This window comes from Dreissena polymorpha, chromosome 7 (assembly GCF_020536995.1).
Source record: "Dreissena polymorpha isolate Duluth1 chromosome 7, UMN_Dpol_1.0, whole genome shotgun sequence".
NCBI classification, from domain to species: domain Eukaryota; kingdom Metazoa; phylum Mollusca; class Bivalvia; order Myida; family Dreissenidae; genus Dreissena; species Dreissena polymorpha.
This window is the reverse complement of record NC_068361.1, coordinates 92,732,880-92,755,314: the sequence shown is the minus strand read 5'-3', so window position 1 is coordinate 92,755,314 and position 22,435 is coordinate 92,732,880. Positions and strand designations below refer to the sequence as shown.

The following is a 22,435-nucleotide window of genomic DNA, read 5'->3' as shown; positions in this document are numbered from 1 at the left end:
CTCATACCCTTGGTATTCAGTCTACTTTTGAGTTATCGCAGGACCAACATTCGAACAAACACACGGATAGACAGACAGAGCACAAGTTAACTAAAAGTACGCCATTAGGAAACTAACAAAACTTATTGCAGACAAAATGTAACCATAAACAAAACCTCCATTAGTGGTTTTTCCCTTCGAAGAGCAAGCAATGTCTTTGACACTGTCGTGTTCGGTTGAATTTCTGTCCGATCTGATTTTGTCGCATTTTCGATTGTGTTTCCAACGACGCACGTAAGACTCACACACAAGATAAACAGAAACATTTCTCAAACGACACTGAATCTGAAATGTCTTCGTTTGGCAGCAACGTATGTGCTCTTATCTTTAGAAGGGCATTCGAATCATACCTTTGAAGGGGCGTAGGAAGAATATTCATTATTGCGAATAACATTTCATCTAAACAGATTCATATTTATTGTATAGGCTTTCAAAAAGCCAAATTAGTAACGGGTACAAAATACGACACGCTAAGATAACTATATTAATAAATTTGACAAACGTTATTGAGACACCTGGATACTAATTAGACATTTCACACATATTATATTTGGACAAAAACTAGTAAACGCGAACGAAGACTTATACGAGAATACTCTTAATGAAACAATGAAAAGAGGCCACGCCAATTCCAATAATGATGGTTGTACTAAACATTTACTTTATTACGATATCGAATTAGTTTTTATTTGTAATGTTTAAGTTTTGTCATCTATATGATGTCATTAAAGCTTAAGCTATAAATCAATTGTAATGCACTACTTTAACATTAGTATGCGTTCAATCGCTTCGACGTTGATTAAAATCCTGAATACATGCCATAAATTGCTTAAGGGTTGGAACCATTAATTATTACTCCAACCTAATGTATTGTTGCTCTAGCTCTCCTCATGAATGGTACGGCCTGGTGATGCGTCATATTTATTACTTGCTTGGAGCACGTGGCATCGTTCATACTATCTGATTTTGCAACGCCTGAGCCAAAAGTAATGTTAAATAAACACATCACCATCGAAAAAGCCATGCGTCGCTTCAAATAAAATTAATGCTGAGCAATTATTCGTAAGACTGACACCACACCTATTTGTTCGAGGATGTTTTAGCTTCATAGCCGGGTAGAGTCGAAATATTGAACGAAAAAGAAATGCTCCAGTTCGGAAACGTGATGTCCTTAATGTCGTGCAATTTTACCTTAACAGAAATAAGGGCGGTTTTGAGATCTTTGTAAAATCTCAACAGAATCACAACAAAAAGAACGTCAATAATCTTTTAGTACGTTTGTCTATGCATTTAAAGTACACTAAAGTACGTTTAAGGATATTAGAGATAACCTTGGTATTGAAACACTGCACACTCGTGTTTTTAGTAGTATGTTCGCACCCGCCACACACACACACACACACACGCACACGCAGGATGGTTGTCCAGGGAATCGTCTCTCAACCGTGGTAGGTGACCATCCAGCTCCGGCGTTGTGCTTTAAGAAGATCAAAGGGATTGCAGCGATGTGGCGTTCAAATGCGATGATACAGAGCTTCTTCTGCGTTGCGACGCTCATTCTGGCTACATCACAGCGCCTATTTCGCAGTTCTTCATATCTTTTAAACACAATGGACACTCCGGACGCAAACGCTGCCCCGTTGAATACTTGAGTTTAAATGATGTACAAATGGACTTAATCATATTGTTGGTTTACCTTGAAATTGAGACCTCAATGAAATATTACATCTTTTGTGGTCACTATATTTAGCGTCAAAAATGCTTTAATTGAAACGACATCATATTATTTTCCATCGGCGCAGATCACCGATCCGAAAACCAGTAGGTTTTCCGCTTTATAGAATCGACGTGCGATATTCGGCAAATGGACATGGCTTTAAGAAAGGTTTCTGTTAAGGAAAACATATGGCTTTTTCGGCCCGGAAATATTCAGTGCTGTAAGGTAGAAAATAATTTATTTAAGTTTACTATGCACAATGCCGTGTTTTTCGGCGCTGAATATTGTTTCCCCCAAATAATAATGCTCCATGTAACGATATTTTTTCCTGTTCCGGCACAAATCTAAAATCGTGACTTTTTCATAACATTAAATACTTTTTTTCCGACAATTTATGTTGCATGTGCTTATTTCAAGACAAGAATAAACAAAACCCATGAAATACATTCATTAACCCTCGCTATACATTTTAGTTTGCAGCCTAACGTAAGCAATATTTATTTGAAATGCGTTAAATAAGAGTTTACTGACAAGACGTGTATTGAAATTTGTCAGTAAATGCTTTATAATGATAAATGTTAAACATCGGATCAAAAAGCTCCAGTAAAAAATAGAATAAAATTAAAAAAAAGAAAAAAGTGACGCTCAACTGCGCTCGAACCACTGACGCATGGAGTAAAAGTCTAACGAGTAAACCACTCGGCCATCGATCCGTGCTCATAGAATGAAAAACGTATTTTATACTTTATATAATGAATCATCGTAGTGTCACAAAATATAACAACAACAGACCTCTCTTATATTTCTTCATTAACATCATGACTACAAGGAAAAAATATTGCGATTCTGAAACATTGTTTTTTAATTTTGTCAATTTACCAAACCATGAAAAGGTCCCTTTAAGCGACAAAGAAATGCGCATATGGCGACAAAAAAAAAACACAACGTTTTATGTTGACGTTAGTGCGTGTTTTAAGCTCAACTTTTCCCGCTTCAAAGAACCCCGACTTTATGTATAAACCTCATATGAAGTACAATTTAAGAGATAAGCAGAATAACAGTTGGTATATTTAGCATAATGGCTTGCTAATATAATCTTCGACAGGTACACCACAACCGTAATCATGAACGATATGAACACTGTCATCAACACGTAACCGCCTGCTTTAGATTTTAAATTAATTTTAAACTAAAATATGAAGAAAAATATCAATGTTTCTAATATGATTCTGTTAAGCTCATGGAAACTTAAATAGGAATGTATTCGAAATGTCGGAATTTTACAGACCTAAGCCGTCTGGACTTGAGGCTGCTTTGAAATGCGTGTAGTGTCGCCTTTTTTATTCGATGTAGTTTTTATTTACTCCATTAAACCGGAACCGGTGCCGGTTTGTTTTGCTGCTTCATTCTGAAATTGTTGATTTGTAAATTGTCACTATGGAATGCCTTATTGGAATTCAGGGAAAAGACTTTGTCCTTGTTGCGTGCGATACTGTCTCAGCACGGAGCATAGTTTCAATGAAACAAGGTTAGCCGCTTTTTTCCTCAAGCGAATTATTCACCCCCCACCGCATCTTTAAGTTAAATATGAAATAGGTGCTACCTAATTTACGGGCAAAAGCTTTTTTGATAACATTGTATTTTTATGCCCCCCGTAGGGTGGCATAAAGCAGTTGAACTGTCCGTCAATATGTGTGTATGTCCGTTAGTCTGTCCGTCCGTCCGAAAAAAACTTTAACGTTGGCCATAACTTTTGCATTATTGAAGATAAAAACTTGATATTTGGCATGCATGTGTATCTCATGAAGCTGCACATTTTGTGTGGTGAAAGTTCAAGGTCAAGGTCATCCTTCAAGGTCAATGGTAAAAAAAATCAAAAAAATCAAAGCAGTGTCTTGTGAAGCAGCACATTTTGATTGTCCATATAAACGGACTCCCAGAGCCTTTGATAATTTTTGCTATGGCAGTCCATATGCACCCCTTCATAAACATGGGTGCAGTTCAGCGCAGCGAATATTTGCGCTTCACTAAACAGACGTCGTTCAAGAAAAATTGAGGAAAATAATGAATAAACTTCATAAACATGTTAAATTTACCTGAATGGCAACCTTTGGATGTTATCCTTTGCATGCACCCTATAAAAACACGACGATGTTTCAACACACTTTTCTCGCCAACATGTTTATGTTTAAATTTGAAACAGTGTATTCTGTATCAAATTATTCAATACCACATCGTTATCGACTTTATAGGCTGGAGCACATAACCCGACGTGCAAAATATTGGTGTACTGCGACCTAACCAATATTGGGTCAATTTTCAAATATTGCGGATACAGCGTACATAACAAAACCTAAGTCAATAACATCAATTATTTCTTGCTTTAATGGTACCATTTAGATCAGTTTGTGGTTTAGATAGTTAAACTTTAATAAGTTCTTGCAGTTTCAGTGTTCCTTAAGCCTTGCATTGTTGATAACATTTTGCACCCATGGACAAGAGAGAGCGCATTGCAACTCGAAGCAGCCCATTGGGCTATACAGCTTAGAGTTGAATTATTGCAACTACACATTTTGAGTGGTGGAAGTTCAAAGTCAAAGTCATCCTTCAAGGTCAAAGACCAAAAAAAATAAAAAATTATTATTTCAAAGCGGCGCAATTGGGGGCATTGTGTTTCAGACCAACACATCTTTTGTTAATAAATATATGGACATTATTTTGTTCAAAATATTATAATTGTATCAATAATAAAGTAATGCATACAAAAATTCAATCTTCCAGTGAATAATCTAGAATTTACTATCTTTGGGTCCCTGAACTCGCAGATTTTAGACCAATGCGTCCCGGTCCAAAATTAATGAGTCCACCTTGAAAAAGAATGGGTCCCAAATTTTGAAAGATACCAAGTAGTGAAGAAAATTTAAGTGACACTAGCTCATTAACTATATTTTGCATTGAACTTTTAATAATCTCTAAAGCAGTTAATTTTGAAACCAAAAAACAAATTCAGGGTTATCACTATCTTGTTTGCCTTCACATAGGCTATAAGTGTCTGTAACATGAATGTAACCTGTTACAAAATTTCAACTTGATACAAGTCAATGATAATATTATTGTTAACATCCAAATTTGCGAACCTGATAATATTATTGTTAACATCCGAATTGCGAGCCGTTGACCTACCGTTATTAAAGTTTAGAGTTGTTTGTTTTGGATCTAGCTTCAACACCTTATTTCGGAGGCATTATTTCTGTATTATTTATAACTAAATTACAAAAAGTAAAAGCAGGCCTTCAACCGGGAACTCTAGAAAATATCATAACACACTCTATTTAAAAGGTCAATTCTAATTAGTTTGTATTATACAGCAGCGGCTTGACTAGAGCCTATCAAAAGACTTGTTGCAGTTTTCAAGCCATTTGGTTAAACTCAGCATTCATCGCTTCACTATTGACTAATACCATAGATGGTTCGTACTTATCGTGATTCGGGTATGTGTTAACGGATTCATTTCAGCAATGCGTCCGAGTGGACGCACATATTTCAAAACTATGTGTCTATTTCGATATTTGTGCGTCATAGACGCGGGACGCACATGTAGATTATTTCCTGATCTTCAAACAAGTAACATGTTCTTAGCTTTAATATCTAGCATCTTATAATTTTGTGTGTTTTCTAGCCGCAGGAATTTAAAGCTGGTTCGGTGGCTGCGGTATAGTGGATAATTATGGTGTCTGCTAAGTCCCTGGGTGGTTTCTGTATAGATCCCTTAAGTGCGAGCGTTCTTAAGATCACCCTAAACACACTTAGTCTCATTTATAAGACGCGCAAAGAATTTAGAGATACTTTTAATATGGGCTAAATTCTTTGTATCGTCTCATTGGTGAAGGACCTTTTTTGTGGTGGACACCAGAAAGTTTAAATTTTCATCAATATGCGTAAAATTGCAAAATAACATTACCAACTCATCATGTTTTAGTTCAGAAGTCCATTTTTACCTCAAATATCTTTTAATTGAAGTTAGAAAGGCATAAATTCTTCAGTTAAACTTTCTGTTTAAATCGCAAAACAATCACTGACCTGTAGCCATGTCATGAAACTGATTTAGATGTATGAACCAATCAGAAGAAGGCATTATCGTTTAATTTGTATGCATAATTTTATTTAACATGAGCTTTTAACACTGACTTTTACCTAACTAGATCTAGTATGCTAATCTTTGTCGATTTAATAAGCATATGTTCAAAACAGATATGGTGCAGTTTCTATTCACTCTTCTAAGTTTCAGCAAGTTTTTATGCATGTCTTTTTTGCACCTCTGTCTGTGTTGTTTTATGTACTTTCTCAGGGATTTCAGTACATTTTGAAAACCAGGAGTCAAAATGACCCAAGGTCTCAAAATGATGAGGGGTCAAAATAAAAATTATTATGGCAAAAATACTGAAGTAACTTGAAATGAACCTTAATGCATGTTAAAGGTTTTGTAATAGCTTATTTATCATAATAATGAATAAAACATTTTTGCAAAAGCTTTATTATTTTTATAAAAGATCATTTCTGGTCCTTTTCCAAGTTGAATTGTGGAAAACAAATGTGTCAAAATGATGCAAGTTAATTTTTTGCATGAGTCAAAAATGAGAAAACTTCTACTTGCTTGCATCAAAATGCAGGATTCTGCTTCAATTGAAATCACTGCTTACATTCTATTTTACATAGGACGGTATATGATCTGTATCAATATTATTTATGTACAGTATATAAATCAAAGATGTAAGTTATTTCAGAACTTTTTAATTGTCACTTTAGAAAAAAAAACAATGCTAAATTAATCCAGAAAAGTATAACATCGGTTTACTATGTAACGCTCTGCACCACAACAGACGAACGCAAACTGTATTTTACGCTGTTTATTCTTCCACATTAAAACCAGATGCTTAACATCGAGATCGTGTTATCGATTTATATCTACACAGCGAGCAAATCGAGAGATATTGAAAAATTGAATAGTGGTTGGATTTAAATTGCTCAGGCGTGCAAAATTCAAAGTGTCATTACATAATTTTTACGGAACATTATCGAGAAATGAATTATCTACACAGGTATGTAAATATTATTGCAATCCGTTGATATTAAGTGTCTTATATCAGGGCTTGAATGTTGCACACAAAATCCTTGTGCAACAATATAGACAAAGAAGGAAAACAGTCCACCATATTTTGAATGCCAGCCCGGTTGGACGCTCCAAATATTACCAATACAAAAAGAAGCTTAATATTTGAGAGCGTCAACAAGTTGGACTAAAACACACTAAGTACTGGTCCTACCCAGGAAACAGTTTGTTTCATTAAATGCCTAAAGTTAACGTAAGCTTTCTAAAGCAGTTGATTTTAAAGTACATTATTTATTTGCAAATAAAATAATAGTTACACAATAAGTTATACTAAAACACTGTCATCAACTTACAAGAATATTTACATATATGAAATTGCAAAGTGATGTTATGTTTTGAAAAACTGTGGAATAAATGAAGTAACATTTTATTACCTTTTACAAAATTAACAATTCTGGTTTTGTACTAGCGCGTGAAACATTCAGCATGGAACAACAAGTAACAACCAATTTATTAATTACCCAATAGAAAGGAAATAATTTTAATGGCATTATGCATTTACTAAACAAGCTATTTACCACTGTTTAGAATTACACTATCTAACTAAAAATGATCACAACAGGTACTTAGTGCTTTTGTATACCTGTGGTAAGTTTTGTATTACTAGTTTGACATTTATTGGCAGACACTTGACGATATACAGACTAAATTTGCATGGGAACCATCATATTTCTTCAGCATAATTGACTTCAAATTGTTAATTTAACAACCCTTTGACAATGTTAGCACATCTGGTCTTATAATACTATAACTGATTTTTTCGAAGAAAAGGGGGCATATATTGATCGGACTGTCCGTCTGTCTGTCCCTCTGTCCGTCTTTCCGTCACACTTTGCTTTTAGGTTTTGAAAAATGCTCATAACTTCTATGTCCCTTGAGATATAACCTTCATATTTGGTATGCATGTGTATATGGACAAGGCCTTTCCATACGCACAAAAACTTTGACCCCTGTGACCTTGACCTTGAACTTAGGGTCCGCGTTTAGGTTTCAAAATCTGCGTTTAGGTTTCGAAAAATGCTCATAACGACCTTGACCTTGAACCTAGGGTCCTCTTTTAGGTTTCGAAATCTGCGTTTGGGTTTCGTAAAATGCTATAACTTCTATCAAAACATTTATAGGGGGCATATGCCATCCTATGGTGACAGCTCTTGTTGTTTATAGATACATGTAGACAGATATAGACCTTTCGAAGATGTATAAAAGTTCACACATGTCTAAGTCCATCCAAGTAAACCAACAGAAGCAATAAATAAGATCACTACAGCTAATAACTGTGTGTATAGCTTGGAAACTTTGATAGTTCAGGAATCCCCTCTTTGTTGATTTCTTGAAACCAAAACTGTCAGTTTTGCTAGATAGAATGGCTTGTGAAGTTGTGTGATGCCCAGCTCCTGCCTTGGCAAACAGCTTCAAAAAACGGAAAACAAACAAATATCTTAAAATTTGATAAATGATGCAGACAATTTATTAATGTCCTTTTTTTTGTTGGTTTCGAATCTGGAAGATTTGTTACAAAAGATTTTGTTACGAAAATCCAACGGTATTAGATTTTGTGGTTTTTGTCCTTTACTTTATAAAGTGATATGTAACCTTTCGGGATATCGGCAAATTTCGAGCAGACGAGGTGTAAATACGTTAAAAATTAGCTTAAAGACTCAAAGTTAAATTGGAACATCGTTAAACTTTGTGAATAAATGTGTTTCTGATGGATACAAAACCACAACTTACCTGAATATTGCTCATGATCACACGTAAAACTGCTTTTTGAGAGCAAATGGAAAATGCGTCACATTTCTGTTAAGTAAACAGTAGGGTGTCGTTATTGAAATGAGGTGACTTAAGTCTGGAACGGTCTATATGTAGCGGAGAAAAACTATTAATGCGAGAATATTAAGTGCAATTCGATACACAATTATGATGTCATTTATATACTTTTTCCTGAACTATGTATTTACAATGTACATAATAAATTTTACATGTGATTTAGCATATGTCAAAGTGTTTTTGATTTGTTCAAGGTCATAAATAGCATCGCGAAAATATATGTCGCGTGGCAAATTTTTTTGAGATGCATTCATATGTCAATTTTTATGTCTAAATTTCCATATGTATGAACGGTCAACACCCGCTACGCGGGTTTTGCCAGTCTTATTTTTTTATTTGCATTTAGAATTTGACTTTGTCACTGTACCTTTGGGTGAAAGTGGTTTGGTCTCTTTCGCTTGTTGAGGTAGCAATGTTGCATTTTTTCGGAATGCTAACCCCGGTCTACATCTCAAGACAAGGGCATTGCTAAACTAGTTGCAATTTTCAACTCACACTTTTTCACAGTTATTTGCACTCCTTAAAGACATATATATTGTACTCCTGGAATCCAGGTGGCACTTTAATTGGTAATTTGGGCCACATAAATTGTCTTTTGGCATATTGGAAATTTTCTTGAATCCTTTGATCTTTTATTAGAACATGCGTACAGCTCAAAGTTCTGCCAGATTAGGCCATTTATGTAAACAAATTATTTCTTACGTATTAGTATTAAATCCAGTTCAATAAACCTAACACATCGCAACAAACACAATTACTGTTACCACCTACATTATTTGAATGTCATTTGCAGAAAAATGCTCAAAACTTAAACTTGTATAAATATAAAAATGTGTATACACCGACCTTATATGGACAAGTTCTTTTTTCTGTATCATTGTTAAGACATTGCCTGATACATGCAACTGTTTCTTCTATACAATAGCTTTATAATGTCATTATAGTTATTTTGCTATTGATATTTTGCGGTGTGACCCACAAATCATAAATTGTAGTGAAATTATTGTTCTACAGGAAATTGATTTAGATGTTATTTGGACTAGGGTCCATGTCTACTTTAACAGACCTGCTGGAAAGTAGTTTTACCTGATTAAATTGCAAGAGAGTAGAGCATAATTAAGTATTATTCCTTTTTAGATCTCGATAAAATGCACAAGTTAAATGACAATCTTCTGATGCTGGTGGTGGGAGAGTCTGGCGACACAGTCCAGTTTGCAGAGTACATGAGTAAAAACATTCAGCTCTACAAAATGAGAAATGGTAATGACTGCAGCATAGTTTTCTATTTTATTTATAAAGTTTTAAGACCAATATACACATGCTTAATCAGTGCAGGTAGGATTTGAAAAGGGCAGGGGGGGCTTTTTTGTCAAAAGGGCACTTTCGACGCGCAGTATTTGGTGAAAAGGGCACTTTCGACGCGCAGTATTTTGTGAAAAGGGCACGTTCGAGCGCGCGGGTGTTTCTGGAATGCTTTCTATTGAATGTTAATTAATATGTTATATATAATTGTATTATTCCCATTATTATTAAACCATTCAAATATAATGTCTACAATGAGGATTAAACTAATTACAATGTAATAAGAGATTTATGAATTATCATATGTAAAAAAAAAAAAATTTTTTTTTTTTTTTTTAATGGGGGGGGGGGGGGGGGCAGGGCGGAGGTTCGGGGGGGGGGGCAGGGCGGAGGTTCAGGAGGGCAGGGCGCGGCGCCCTTCGATTTAGGCCTAGCTGGAGCACTGTGCTTTATATATTTATTAAAATATTCATTGAAGTTTACAGTTTTCATATATTATTTCCTAATGTTGTATGTATAATTATGTATAATTTGTTATAATCTCTTTGATCCAGTTAAACTGCAAACACACATTATTAGCAGCTGGAATTGTGGAAAATCAAATGGTACATGCATGTAAAGTAATGAACTTTGATCCAACTATCAATATCTGCTAAAGAATAATGGATAAGAATATCGTTGGAATAGAAAACTTTAGAATCATGGATAAATGTATCATTGGAATAGCTGTCATAGTATTTTGTACTGCATCATATACAATTTGTTTTAATATGTTTGTACTGCATGTTTCGCACTATCTTTTCATGATATTCTTTTTTGCAGGGTATGAGTTATCCCCACATGCAGCTGCAAACTTCACTAGAAAAAACCTTGCAGACTACCTCCGTAGCTCTGTAAGAATGTCATTTTTTATTTGCTACCTTTTCACAAGATAACATAATTGTACTCACAAGTATTGAATTGGGGTTTATTTGTCTTTCCAATTTTGTTGGTACAGTAGATTCCACTTAATTGAATATCGGATAATCGAATAATTCGGTTAATTGAATAGAAATTGAAAACACCAAACCATTTGCATCTCTTCCCGTTGTAAAAACTCCACATATTCTGATAGGAAATACGGCGTATTTCGGTTAATTGAACAGACAGACACGCTCAATTGACTGCCTTTGTTTTCATTTCACACCATTCATGTATGCAGCGTCTGTCAAGCGTCACGTGACTAACAGGTGTAGTATGCGAGCAAGTACAATGCAAACACTGGAGTCTCCGGTGTGCAGTCAGGTGCAAACTTTTGAATGCAAACTGTTGAGTAACACACTTCAACAGTTTGTTGTCGCTTAGAAAAGATTAAAGAGTGTGTTGCTGATTAGAAACAAACTGTTGACGTGTCTTGCTCGACAGTTTGCAATATGTTACACTATATTCTCAGTTCGTGTATATAAACGTACACAAATGCCATACATGCCATAAATTTCCAGACCGATTCCAGGAAATTGTGCTAAATTTTCCGGGACATTTGCCAATTTTCCTGGACATGTATACAAATAGCGATATACAAAATCATACATGTATTTTTGGTACGCATTTTTTTGGCGATATCCAATTAGTTAAATTACTTATGTAACTTACCTGTAATAAACAAATTTAAATGTAATTAAACCTTTCTTGCCCTTGAACTTCTTTTCTAATTTTGTTAGAATTCAAGTATGGGCAACAGAATATTTTTTGAGCTGGTAAATTTCTTAAAATTGGAATTTAATTAGTTTATTTTAGTTAAATGTTGAATAAATAGTAGGACAAGATATATACAAGATGTTTTAGATTCCATAAATGTAATGAAAACGGGAAAGGCATCAGGTCCAGACAAAATAAATAGCCAAGTTCTAAAGCAAATTGCATCTGAGATTGCAGGTCCGCTACAAAATCTTTTCAATTGTTCCATCAGTGCTGGTAGAGTCCCTCGAAGTTGGAAAGAAGCAATTGTTTGTGCACTTCACAAAAAGTCTGATCCTCAGGATGTTGGAAATTATAGACTCCCTTTTAAGCGTTTTAAGTAAATGTCTGGAGAGAATCCTCCACAAATACATTTTTAACCATTTAAGGGCTACCGATTTTATAACCCCATTTCAATCAGGTTTCATATCAAAAGATTCCACTGTCAACCAATAAGTCTCGGTATATCACACCTTTATTAAAGCTGTCGACGAAGGTATAGAGGTTAGAGCCGTATTTTGTGACATTTCTAAGGTATTTGATAAGAGTTTGGCACGAAGGACTTATTCACAAGCTCCGACTGTGTGGTATCTCTGGAAATCTTCTATCTTGGTTAAAAGACTACCTACAGGAGAGGATCCAGTGTGTTGGAATCTCCAGCTGCTAATCTGACACATTACCCATAAATGCTGGTGTTCCTCAAGGGTCTATATTAGGGCCCCTCCTCTTTCTTATATACATCAACGATATTGTACGAGATATTCACTGTCCAATTCGCCTATTTGCAGATGATACTGCGCTATATATAATCGTTGACAACTCGATTGATGCAGCTAACCATCTTAACTCTGACCTTGCAAAAATCCATTCTTGGGCTGATAAGTGATTGGTTACCTTCAATCCATCCAAAACCGAATCCTTAGTAATGTCTTGAAAAGTCAACTGCCCAATCCATTCCCCTCTTTTTCTCAACGACTTCCAAATCACTGAGGTTTCGTCTCATAAACATCTTGGCTTAAATTTTTCTGATTCATGTTCCTGGCACGACCATATTGAATCAATCAAGAAGAAAGCATGGCAGAGAATTAATTTAATGCGAACGTTCAAGTTTAAGCTCGATAGAAAGTCCCTTCTATTGATATACACAACATTTATCAGACCAATTCTTGAATATGCTGATGTAGTCTGGGACAACATTACTACACAAGATGAATTTGAACTTGAAAAGATTCAACAGGACGCAGCAAGAATATATAATCAGCGGAGGAACACGTTTAGCATCTTTGCAGAATCTATATAATGAAACGGCTCTCGAAGTCGAACCATTAAAAAATAGGAGAACAAAACATAAACTTACCAATTTCTATAAATGTATAATTCTTTATCACCCCCCTATTTGTGTACTCTGATCCCCTCTAGCGTTGGAGACAGTTCGGCTTATTCACTTCGCAATTCTAACAATATTCGCAGCATTCAATGTAAATCTCAACTTTTTTCACGATCTTTCCTACCATCAACTATAAACTTATGGAACAATTTACCTGATTCTGTAAGAACAGCTCCTTCTCTCTCAGCTTTCAAAGCAAATCTAAACAAAGATAAAAAAATAATTCCCCAGCATTACTACAATGGAGAGCGGCAGTCTAATATTCTACATGCACGTTTACGAATGCATTGTAGCAGCTTAAATGAACATTTGTACGCAAAAAATATTGTACAAAGTCCATATTGTCAATGTGGTGAGATTGAAGATACATATCATTTCTTCTTCAATTGTCCCATTTATACTTCGAAAAGAGTTATCCTTTATGACAATCTGTCCAGTTTTCAACCAATAACTCTGCAACTACTTCTTTTTGGTGTTAAAGACGGATCATACGAAGTAAATTCATTAATTTTCAAACATGTTCAGTCTTTCATCCGATATAGTCATAGATTCTAATCCTACTCCATCTCAGGAACAAACCATTTCTGCTAACGATGCCCCGTCCCGCAACTACTTCTTTTCTTATCGCAACTTCTCTTACTCGAACTCTACTCTTACACTTCCTTCCATCTCCATCTCAACTTATTACATTTTTTGGTATCTATGCTACCCTGTTATATGATTTGTATTACAACATATATATTTTCTCCATTTCTAAACGGTATTCAAATACCAATTACTGAACTATATGTTTCAAAATTTTGTCATTTTTATAAGTTGTAGTTACATGTTTGGTTGTTTACACCATATCAGCAGCGCTTCTAACAGACAGAAGAGAGACATAGCATAAGCCTCGAGCTTTTTTCTCAATTCTGTCAAATTGTATCCGACAGCCTTTATATTAAGCAATACTGCAATTTCTTCCTGCCTTGTGTATTGTTCGAAAATAATATGTATGTTTGTATTGTATTGCTTATATATACTTTCTACTGAACTAAATAAATAGTGTTTAAACCAATATATATACTCACAGATACCAATGTGCCTGATTTGGAACTGACAGAAAGTTAAATATAAGTGTTATGTAATTCAACAATATCTTCAACACATATATATATTTATATTTCCTGTCGCCCTTTATGGTAAATTTATTGTTGTTAACTAAAAGAAATTTTCTTTTTTCATTTTCTAACGACCAACGTCCTTCATGGTAAACTTGTTAACTAATAGCAGTACGGTACTCTTTTCCTTTTACCCTTTCTTTATAATTGGTGTTACTTGTTTTTAGACCCCCTACATGGTGAATCTGTTGTTAGCTGGATATGACAAAGACGAGGGGCCAGCCCTTTATTTCATGGACTACCTTGCCTCGTTAAACAAAGTCCCGTTCGGAGCTCATGGTTACGGATCATTCTTCACTGTCAGTATACTGGACAGACATTATCGCGAAGGTACTTTCATAGGAATTTCTTAGTTTAAACTACTTATTTAACCCTTTACCACTGGTATACCTTTGCGTGTTTGTAGTCTCGTAGAAAATCTAATTAAATTTAAGGCCTTTCTGAATAGATTCAAATTTTAAAGGCTTCATTTCCTACCCTAAGATACTTATGAGTAGCAAACAGCATAAATCCTGAACAGACGGCGAGTTCCTGGGAGGCTGTTCTGATTTTATGCTGGTTCTACATAGCCTTTTGCACTTTGCTTTAGTGGGAAAGGGTTTAACTTACTTGTTTAAGCTTGATTGCATTGCAAGTCTTAGGCTCAATAAAACATTTTTAGCTCGACTATTATATATGAAATATGTATAGTGGAGCTATCCTACTCACCCCGTTGTCGGCGTGAGCGTCTGCGTTAGCGTCTGCGTAAGCGTGCAAATGTTAAAGTTTTCGTACTACCCCAAATATTTTCTTTGTCCCTTGACATATTGCTTTTATATTTTGCATATTTTACTTGTTTACCAACATGACCCCAACCTATGAACAATAGCAGACAACTCTATCAAGCATTTTGTCATAATTATGGCCCCTTTTCCACTTAGAATATGCAGCAAATGTTAAAGTTTGCGTACTGCCCCAATTATTTTCAATGTCCCTTGACATATTGCTTTCATATTTTGCATACTTGTTTACCAACATGACCCCAACCTATAAACAAGAGCAGACAACTGTATCAAGCATTTTGACAGAATTATGGCGCCTTTTATACTTAGAATATGCATATTATTGATAAATCTATGTTAAAGTTTGCGTACTACCCCAAATATTTCCTGTGTCCCTTGACATATTGCTTTCATATTTTGCATACTTGTTTACCATCATGACCCCAACCTATAAACAAGAGCAGACAACTGAATCAAGCATTTTGACAGAATTATGGCCCCTTTTATACTTCGAATATGCATATTATTGATAAATCTATGTTAAAGTTTGCGTACTACCCCAAATATTTCCTATGTCCCTTGACATATTGCTTTCATATTTGGCATACTGGTTTACCAACATGACCCCAACCTATAAACAAGAGCAGACAACTGTATCAAGCATTTTGACTGAATTATGGCCCCTTTTATACTTAGATAATTGAGCATTTTGCTTAAATTGCCATAACTTCTTTATTTATGATCTGATTTTATTAATACTTTGACAAAACAACACTTACCTGAATACCACAATGGATTCCACCCAAACAATATCCCACGCCCCAACCCAGAATCCCTGCCTCCCCCCACCTCCCCCCCCCCCCAAAAAAATAATTTTTTTTTCCTTTTTTTATTTTTGAAAAATCATCTTATAAATGACCACACCCCACATTATACCCCCCTCTCAACCCCCCCCCCCCCTACCCCTCCCCAAAAAATATTTATTTTTTTTATTTTTGAAAGATCGTCTAATAAATGACCACACCCCACAGTATACCCCCCTCTCAACCCTCCCTACCCCCCCCTACCCCCCCCCCCCCAAAAAAAAAGATCGTCCAATAAATTGTTGAATATGAACAATTTCCCCATCATGGCTTACGTTATACTGTCAAGCACTCATATAGTCGAGCGCGCTGTCCTCTGACAGCTCTTGTTTAACCAATGTCTGACAAGAATCAGTACTTGCATGGTGTCAACAGGTAAGATATTGAGAAAGCTCCCATAGTGGGGTTGGAAGCCAGGACCCTCTGATTGCTAGGCAGACACGATGGGCTTCATTGGGAATAATAGCTGGAGTTGTTGAAGACTCATTAACCCATATTTAGAGTGACCACGGAATAAGAAATATTTATTAAACAGATTTTTTCTCTTTCGTTGTGCTAATCTCCACAAAACCTGTCAGACCAATCTGATAAAATAGGAACTATGCCTGATTAATATTGGGGCAACATGTGTATGACAAGTTTTATGGAGTGTGTTGTATCGTCTTATGTATTCATGAATTGAATTTTTGATTATTATGTGAAAAATTCACTTTCACAACCATTCTACTTAAATTCATGATTGATTTCTGACCAAAACATAATTAATCTGTTTTTTGTGTGAGGAACACCTTTAAATTAAAAAATTACATCATTGATAGAAATGAAACATGGCATATTTAGTCAATTTTTGTTTAACACAATTAACCATGTAAAAAATTATAGTTTTGGATGCAATAATAAATGGAAAATACAATTATTATTCATTGTAGTTTGTATCTCTTGAATGTTAGTTGGTATGTCCACCCATAGCACATGGCCCTTAGGTACATGACATTTGCTGACCTGGCAACTTAATATTGGTGTGAGCAGTGATTCATGCTGTGGATGGGCATACAAAATAAGGAACAAATACCATTAATACATGGTTTTGGGGGTGATTAATTTTTAGCTCCATTGTTTTCGGAGAAAACCCGAGGTATTGTCACAGCTAGCTTGTCGTGTCCGTCGTCAACCTCATCTCGCTAAAACCTTAACATTTTGTTAAGGTTTTGAACATTGGCTCTAAAATCAAAGTGCTTCAACCTACAACTTTGAAACTTCATATGTAGCTGCACCTTGATGAGTTCTACATGCCTACCCATTTTTAAGTCACTAGGTCAAAGGTCAAGGTCACTGTGACCTCTTAAAAAAATCTGACAACCTTTCATTTATTCAAAACTGCACCCGCAGCATGGAGTTGGTGCTCTTGTTTTAGTATAATTGTGAAATTTCTTTACCATATAATTTTGTCTGAAGAATTGCCAGACTGTCTGTGATGGAATGTAACTTTTGCCCAGTGTATACGCTAACTTTAAGTTATAAGTTTTGAATAACATGAGCATGTTGTGGTTATCATGAATTGTGTTCGTGCATTGCTTACACCATTCCATAGATATGGTGAATAAATAGCATTTGCTAATATGGAGTTTATTCTTTTCAGATATTACCTTAGATGAGGCACAGAAACTTTTAGCTAAGTGTGTTAATGAGGTGAGGATAGATGTTTGTTTTATTCACTATCAAATTACTATTGGTCAAAATGAAGGTCAAGGCCATCCTTCAAGGTCAAAGGTCAAATATATGATTTCAAAGCGGTGCAGTAGGGGGCATTGTGTTTCACAAACACAGCTCTTGTTTTTTTCTTATTTTTTTTGCTAAAGTAAACTGTTCGGAATAAAACATTTACTGTTGTTTCTGTGGACTAAAAAAAGTAATTGTTCACGATCAGTGTTTGACCAGCTAGTAACCTGTGATCGTTCTAGTAATGTTATCCAAGATTCATACAAACATTTATTTAGTTTTATAGTTGAAATGGACTTGTTCAAGGTAAAACTTGACAAAACACAGGGCCCTCAATTTGTCAAATCCACGGCCGAAATTCGGCCGCATTCCCCCCCTGAAAAGTATACTTTTTTCCCCTTTTGGGGGGAAAAATTCCCCCTAAAAAAAAAATTTTTTTTTTTATAGATAGATGTGTCTCATGATTATTATATCTCAATGCTATTTCAATTTAATCTTATCAAACATACTAAATTATGAAAAAAGCAATGAATATAGTGCAAACATGTACAAATGTTATAATTGGAGAGTAAGTAAAAAAATCCCCCCAAAAGGGAAACACGCCGTGAAAATTCCCCCTGCTATGGGTAGCGCCCCACTTCCCCTAAAATGGATTGAGGGCCCTGAAGCATGTAATTCCAAACATACCGGGTATTTATAGGCCTTTTATTATGAAAGTTTTAAGAAATTGCCGAAAACAACAAATGGGGGGTATTAGAAAACACATGTGGTGGGCTGGCAGCATTCAGGAAAATTATTTCCACTTAGTTACTCAAAAGTTTTAATAGGATCATCACGAAACTTGGTAATAATGTATCTTGGTCAGGTTGGAAACCCAGTCAAATTGCATTAAGTGCTTTGTAGTTATGGTCCACACATTTTTCCGAATATGGCAGAATTTATCATGTCTTCTCTCTCATAGGTGTTGTCCAGTCATTACATTAAATATGATTGAATCAATCTTAATGAAACTTAAAATATAGTAATCTTGATAAGGTAGCTTTAGATTTAATTTGTGCTTGTCAGGTTAAGGTAAAAAACACTGTTACTAAAAGTAGATGAAATGTTGCAGCCCAATAACTTTAGTTTTTAATAAGATGCTACAGGAAAAATGTGTGTTTGTGCTGCTGCTAATGCACATACTTAGCTTGGGATTGCATTTGAAGTGAGTTTGTGCTCAGCTTGGCCTGTCTGATAAATTTCAATTTCACTGTTGCTGAAATATCAATTCAATTTCTGCTAAATATTCTGTGTTTGGATGGAGGTATTGCATTGGCATTTTGTTTGTTGGTAGCTAACTTGTAAACCTGACTTGAGATTGTACAATTATTTTAATTAAAATTTATATATATAACATGTAGATCTTGTTTTAATGGCATTCCCATGTCTTAATTTCTGAATCATTTTCTGAGCCATTATTTGTAAAACAAATCAGCCAAAAGCCATACATCTTGGCACCTTAGCAACAGTGATCAAGCTTTCCAAAAGAGTCATTTCAGATCAAGCAGACGTTTATTGTAAAAATGCCCCCAAAAAGTGTTTTAAATAGCAAGACAATAATTTTTATCAACTAAATTGAAGTTCTATAACAATTACCTTTAAATGGAAATTAGTATTTAAAATATAGATACATTGTGAGAATTAAGTTCATATAAAAAACATTTTAATCTAGGGTAATTAATTTACCTTACTTGAAAAATTGAAAAGCACACAATTTTCAACGGTTGAAATGTTCTTCCCCCAAAGGGTTAGAAAAAGACTTGATATAATGTAATACAAGTGTTAATATATTTATAAACTACCTAATAAATAAGCGCAAAGCCATACAACTTTGCGTCTTAGCAACGGTGATCAAACTTTCTGACCGTTTCATTTCAGATCAAGCAAAGGTTTATTGTAAACATGCCCACATTCAAGGTCAGATGTATCACGAAGGACGGGATCCAAGATCTGCCCAACATAGTGGCCACTGGACCTCCAGCATAGTGATGCATTCTGGGAAAGCACTAGGGGGATAGTTCAGATTGATTCAACTAGTTTCTTGTGTTATGAATGTGGTTGTTTGAGAAGGATTTAATTATGGAGGTTTCTACATTCAAATGATTTTTACTATGAACACGTAAATAATCAGCTGCAATTTACTGTTTTCTGATGTCATTAAGGCTTATAAGGTTGTTGTTAATCAGTTTGAAATAGATTTAATTATTGAGTTATTCACATTGAAAAGGTCATTCACTCTGAGCACATAACTAATACATTGAAAATTATCATCATCTTGACTTGTTGGGAAAATGTGTAATCATATGGACCATTTGGATAATTTAGTGAAGGCTAACTTTACCATTAAACAAGAATATCAACAACAGGGCATGCAAGATGTATGACAAAAGTGTTTCATTTTGGCAACAATGAAAGTCATTTGTTGTCTGCTATGTAATTGTACATGCATTGATAAGTGCTACCAATATCAACCAACATGTTTCATGTTTTCATTGTTTAATAAACAATAAACTCATTTGAACAATGTCTCTTTCTTCTGTTCAAATGTTCTTTTTGCATATAATACATGAAGTATATTTCTTGAGTTCTTCACAATGGCCTATCTTAATCAGCAGTTTGTATACAGTTCTTAGTTTTAAATATGTGGTAATGTTATTACCTTGTAAAGGTCATCAAGTAATCATACACATTCAATATTCCATATTATGTTTGGGCATACAAACACGTTTTATATTTTCATTGATTCTTCAACAGCTTTTTAATGTCAATAATTGAACATAATGTTAAGTTAATTAATATTAAATAATAATTCGAACACAATCTCAGATATCTGTTCCTTATGGACACATTTTAGACAACTCAGTTGACCGTGATAAATGAAAGGATTGTCAAGATTTCATGTCACATTTCCTAGTGGAATCCTCCACTTCCTTGGTCACTGGCCACTTTCAGATAATACTGCTATCCAATATGTGATTTTTTTTTTGAACACTTGACCATGATGGGGAAAACACTAAAATCTTTGACATTCCATGCAATAGAAGTGTGCATACTTTTCAATAGTTATCTCATTGCAGGAAGAACAACAATAGTCATTGAAGATTGCATAAGAGCCTTTATAAGAGTTAGATTGCGAAAGTATTGCCATTATTTGTGCAGCTGTGTTTTTAAAAAAGTAACATTTTTTCTGCAATTACTAGTATTAAAGAACCAATGATGATTTATTATGATTTGCATGTAAATCAAACATTCTATGACAATCTATGTTGATATATTACATTAGCATCACCCACTTTATTATATTAAAATATTCCACTAAACACAACTATCTTGCTCTTTTCAATTATAAAAGAAACCAACAAATGGGAGAAAACGTATACCAATAAAAATAACATAAATCAAACATTTGATCATTAAAAAAAGCAACAGAATTACTTGTTCCCATGTGACAAAACAAAAGAACACTGAGCAAGTTTCATAATGTTTTGGCAAATAATTTGATGTCTAGAGTTTTCAGACGTTATGGTTTAATCATATATATTAATAGAAATTTAAAAGGTACATTCTGACCTAAAGATAATGCTTGGGTTGGGCTGGAAGCTGGTGTTAATTATAGGGATACTTCATAAATGTAAGTTATAACTAGATATATTTCAAAATTCTGGTTGACATAATAATAATGTGCTTTTTATATTATGTAAAATAAAATCGTGAGACAAGTTCCAATGTTCAAAAGCAAGATCTCGATTTCAAATAGTAAAGGACATATATTATAAGAAAGAACAAATGAAATTTAGATCAAGTTTTGGTGTCAACACAGTGTATTTGTATGTAAAAAAAAAAGACGGCAAGTGAAAAGGGATCTGACAACTAGAAACTCTTTGTTCTTTTGAATTTTTGTCTAAACAATTTTTACAATAATGCTTTCAGATTCAGTCGGCTCCAATTCGTTCTCTTGGAGTATGATAGAAAGGGATGGACTTATCATTTGCAAATACACCACAATATGTTGGTATTCTGGTATGACGTATGCTTAAAATAATTTGGCCCCTCAGATAATAAAAAATTACCTATTGTTATCCTGCCTTTAAGCATACGTTTAAACGATTGATCCAATTCAACTGAACATATATAGGAGATAATTTATTGAAGGATTTAAGGGTTGAAGGTAAAAGCTATTAAAAGCATTCCCTACAAATTGATATGTGTTTGAAGCAAGCTGAAGCACAAGTTCACTTGGGAACATCCACAAATATATTATTTCAGATTAAATGTCTGCCTGGTTATACAATACATTGTGTAGATTCATTAACATTAGCTTAATATGAAGTATTTCATTCTATTGTAACCCATGAATTCATATTTTGCTTAGTTTGTGAAGTAAACCTTTGCACAAAACCGAGTCAAATGCCCTGCTTATGTCACAAAATACTACATTTTCTTTTTACCATTCACAATCCGCTTGAAAATGTATAATATATGTAAATGTTCATTGATTTATGGTGGAGTAACTGTTTACAGAAAGTTGAAGACCGCTAACAGACCGCTAATTGTTTACCAAGGAAGGATCACCCTATTGAAAGATAAGCCGGGCATTTGCTTCTTTCCATGACTGTGGGTAGATACCTCAAAGTAGACACAAATTGAAAAGGCTTGAGATATGAAAGATTCCATCGGGCTCTGCAATTTTCCTTATAAGCCATTTTTATTCACAAGTTAAGTCTTCGGACATAAT

The 22,435-nt window shown here is 34.6% G+C and overlaps 1 protein-coding gene across 1 annotated transcript; it reads left to right on the top strand.

Moving 5' to 3' along the window:
- The first annotated feature begins 3,107 nt into the window (after positions 1–3,107).
- On the top strand, positions 3,108–20,226 carry LOC127836814 (proteasome subunit beta type-2-like). Its single transcript, XM_052363419.1, has 6 exons — positions 3,108–3,284; positions 9,891–10,013; positions 10,878–10,948; positions 14,486–14,648; positions 17,582–17,631; positions 19,579–20,226. Exons 1-6 carry the CDS (start codon positions 3,194–3,196, stop codon positions 19,684–19,686), a joined length of 606 nt encoding a protein of 201 aa, XP_052219379.1. The 5' UTR covers positions 3,108–3,193; the 3' UTR covers positions 19,687–20,226.
- Positions 20,227–22,435: the final 2,209 nt, after the last annotated feature.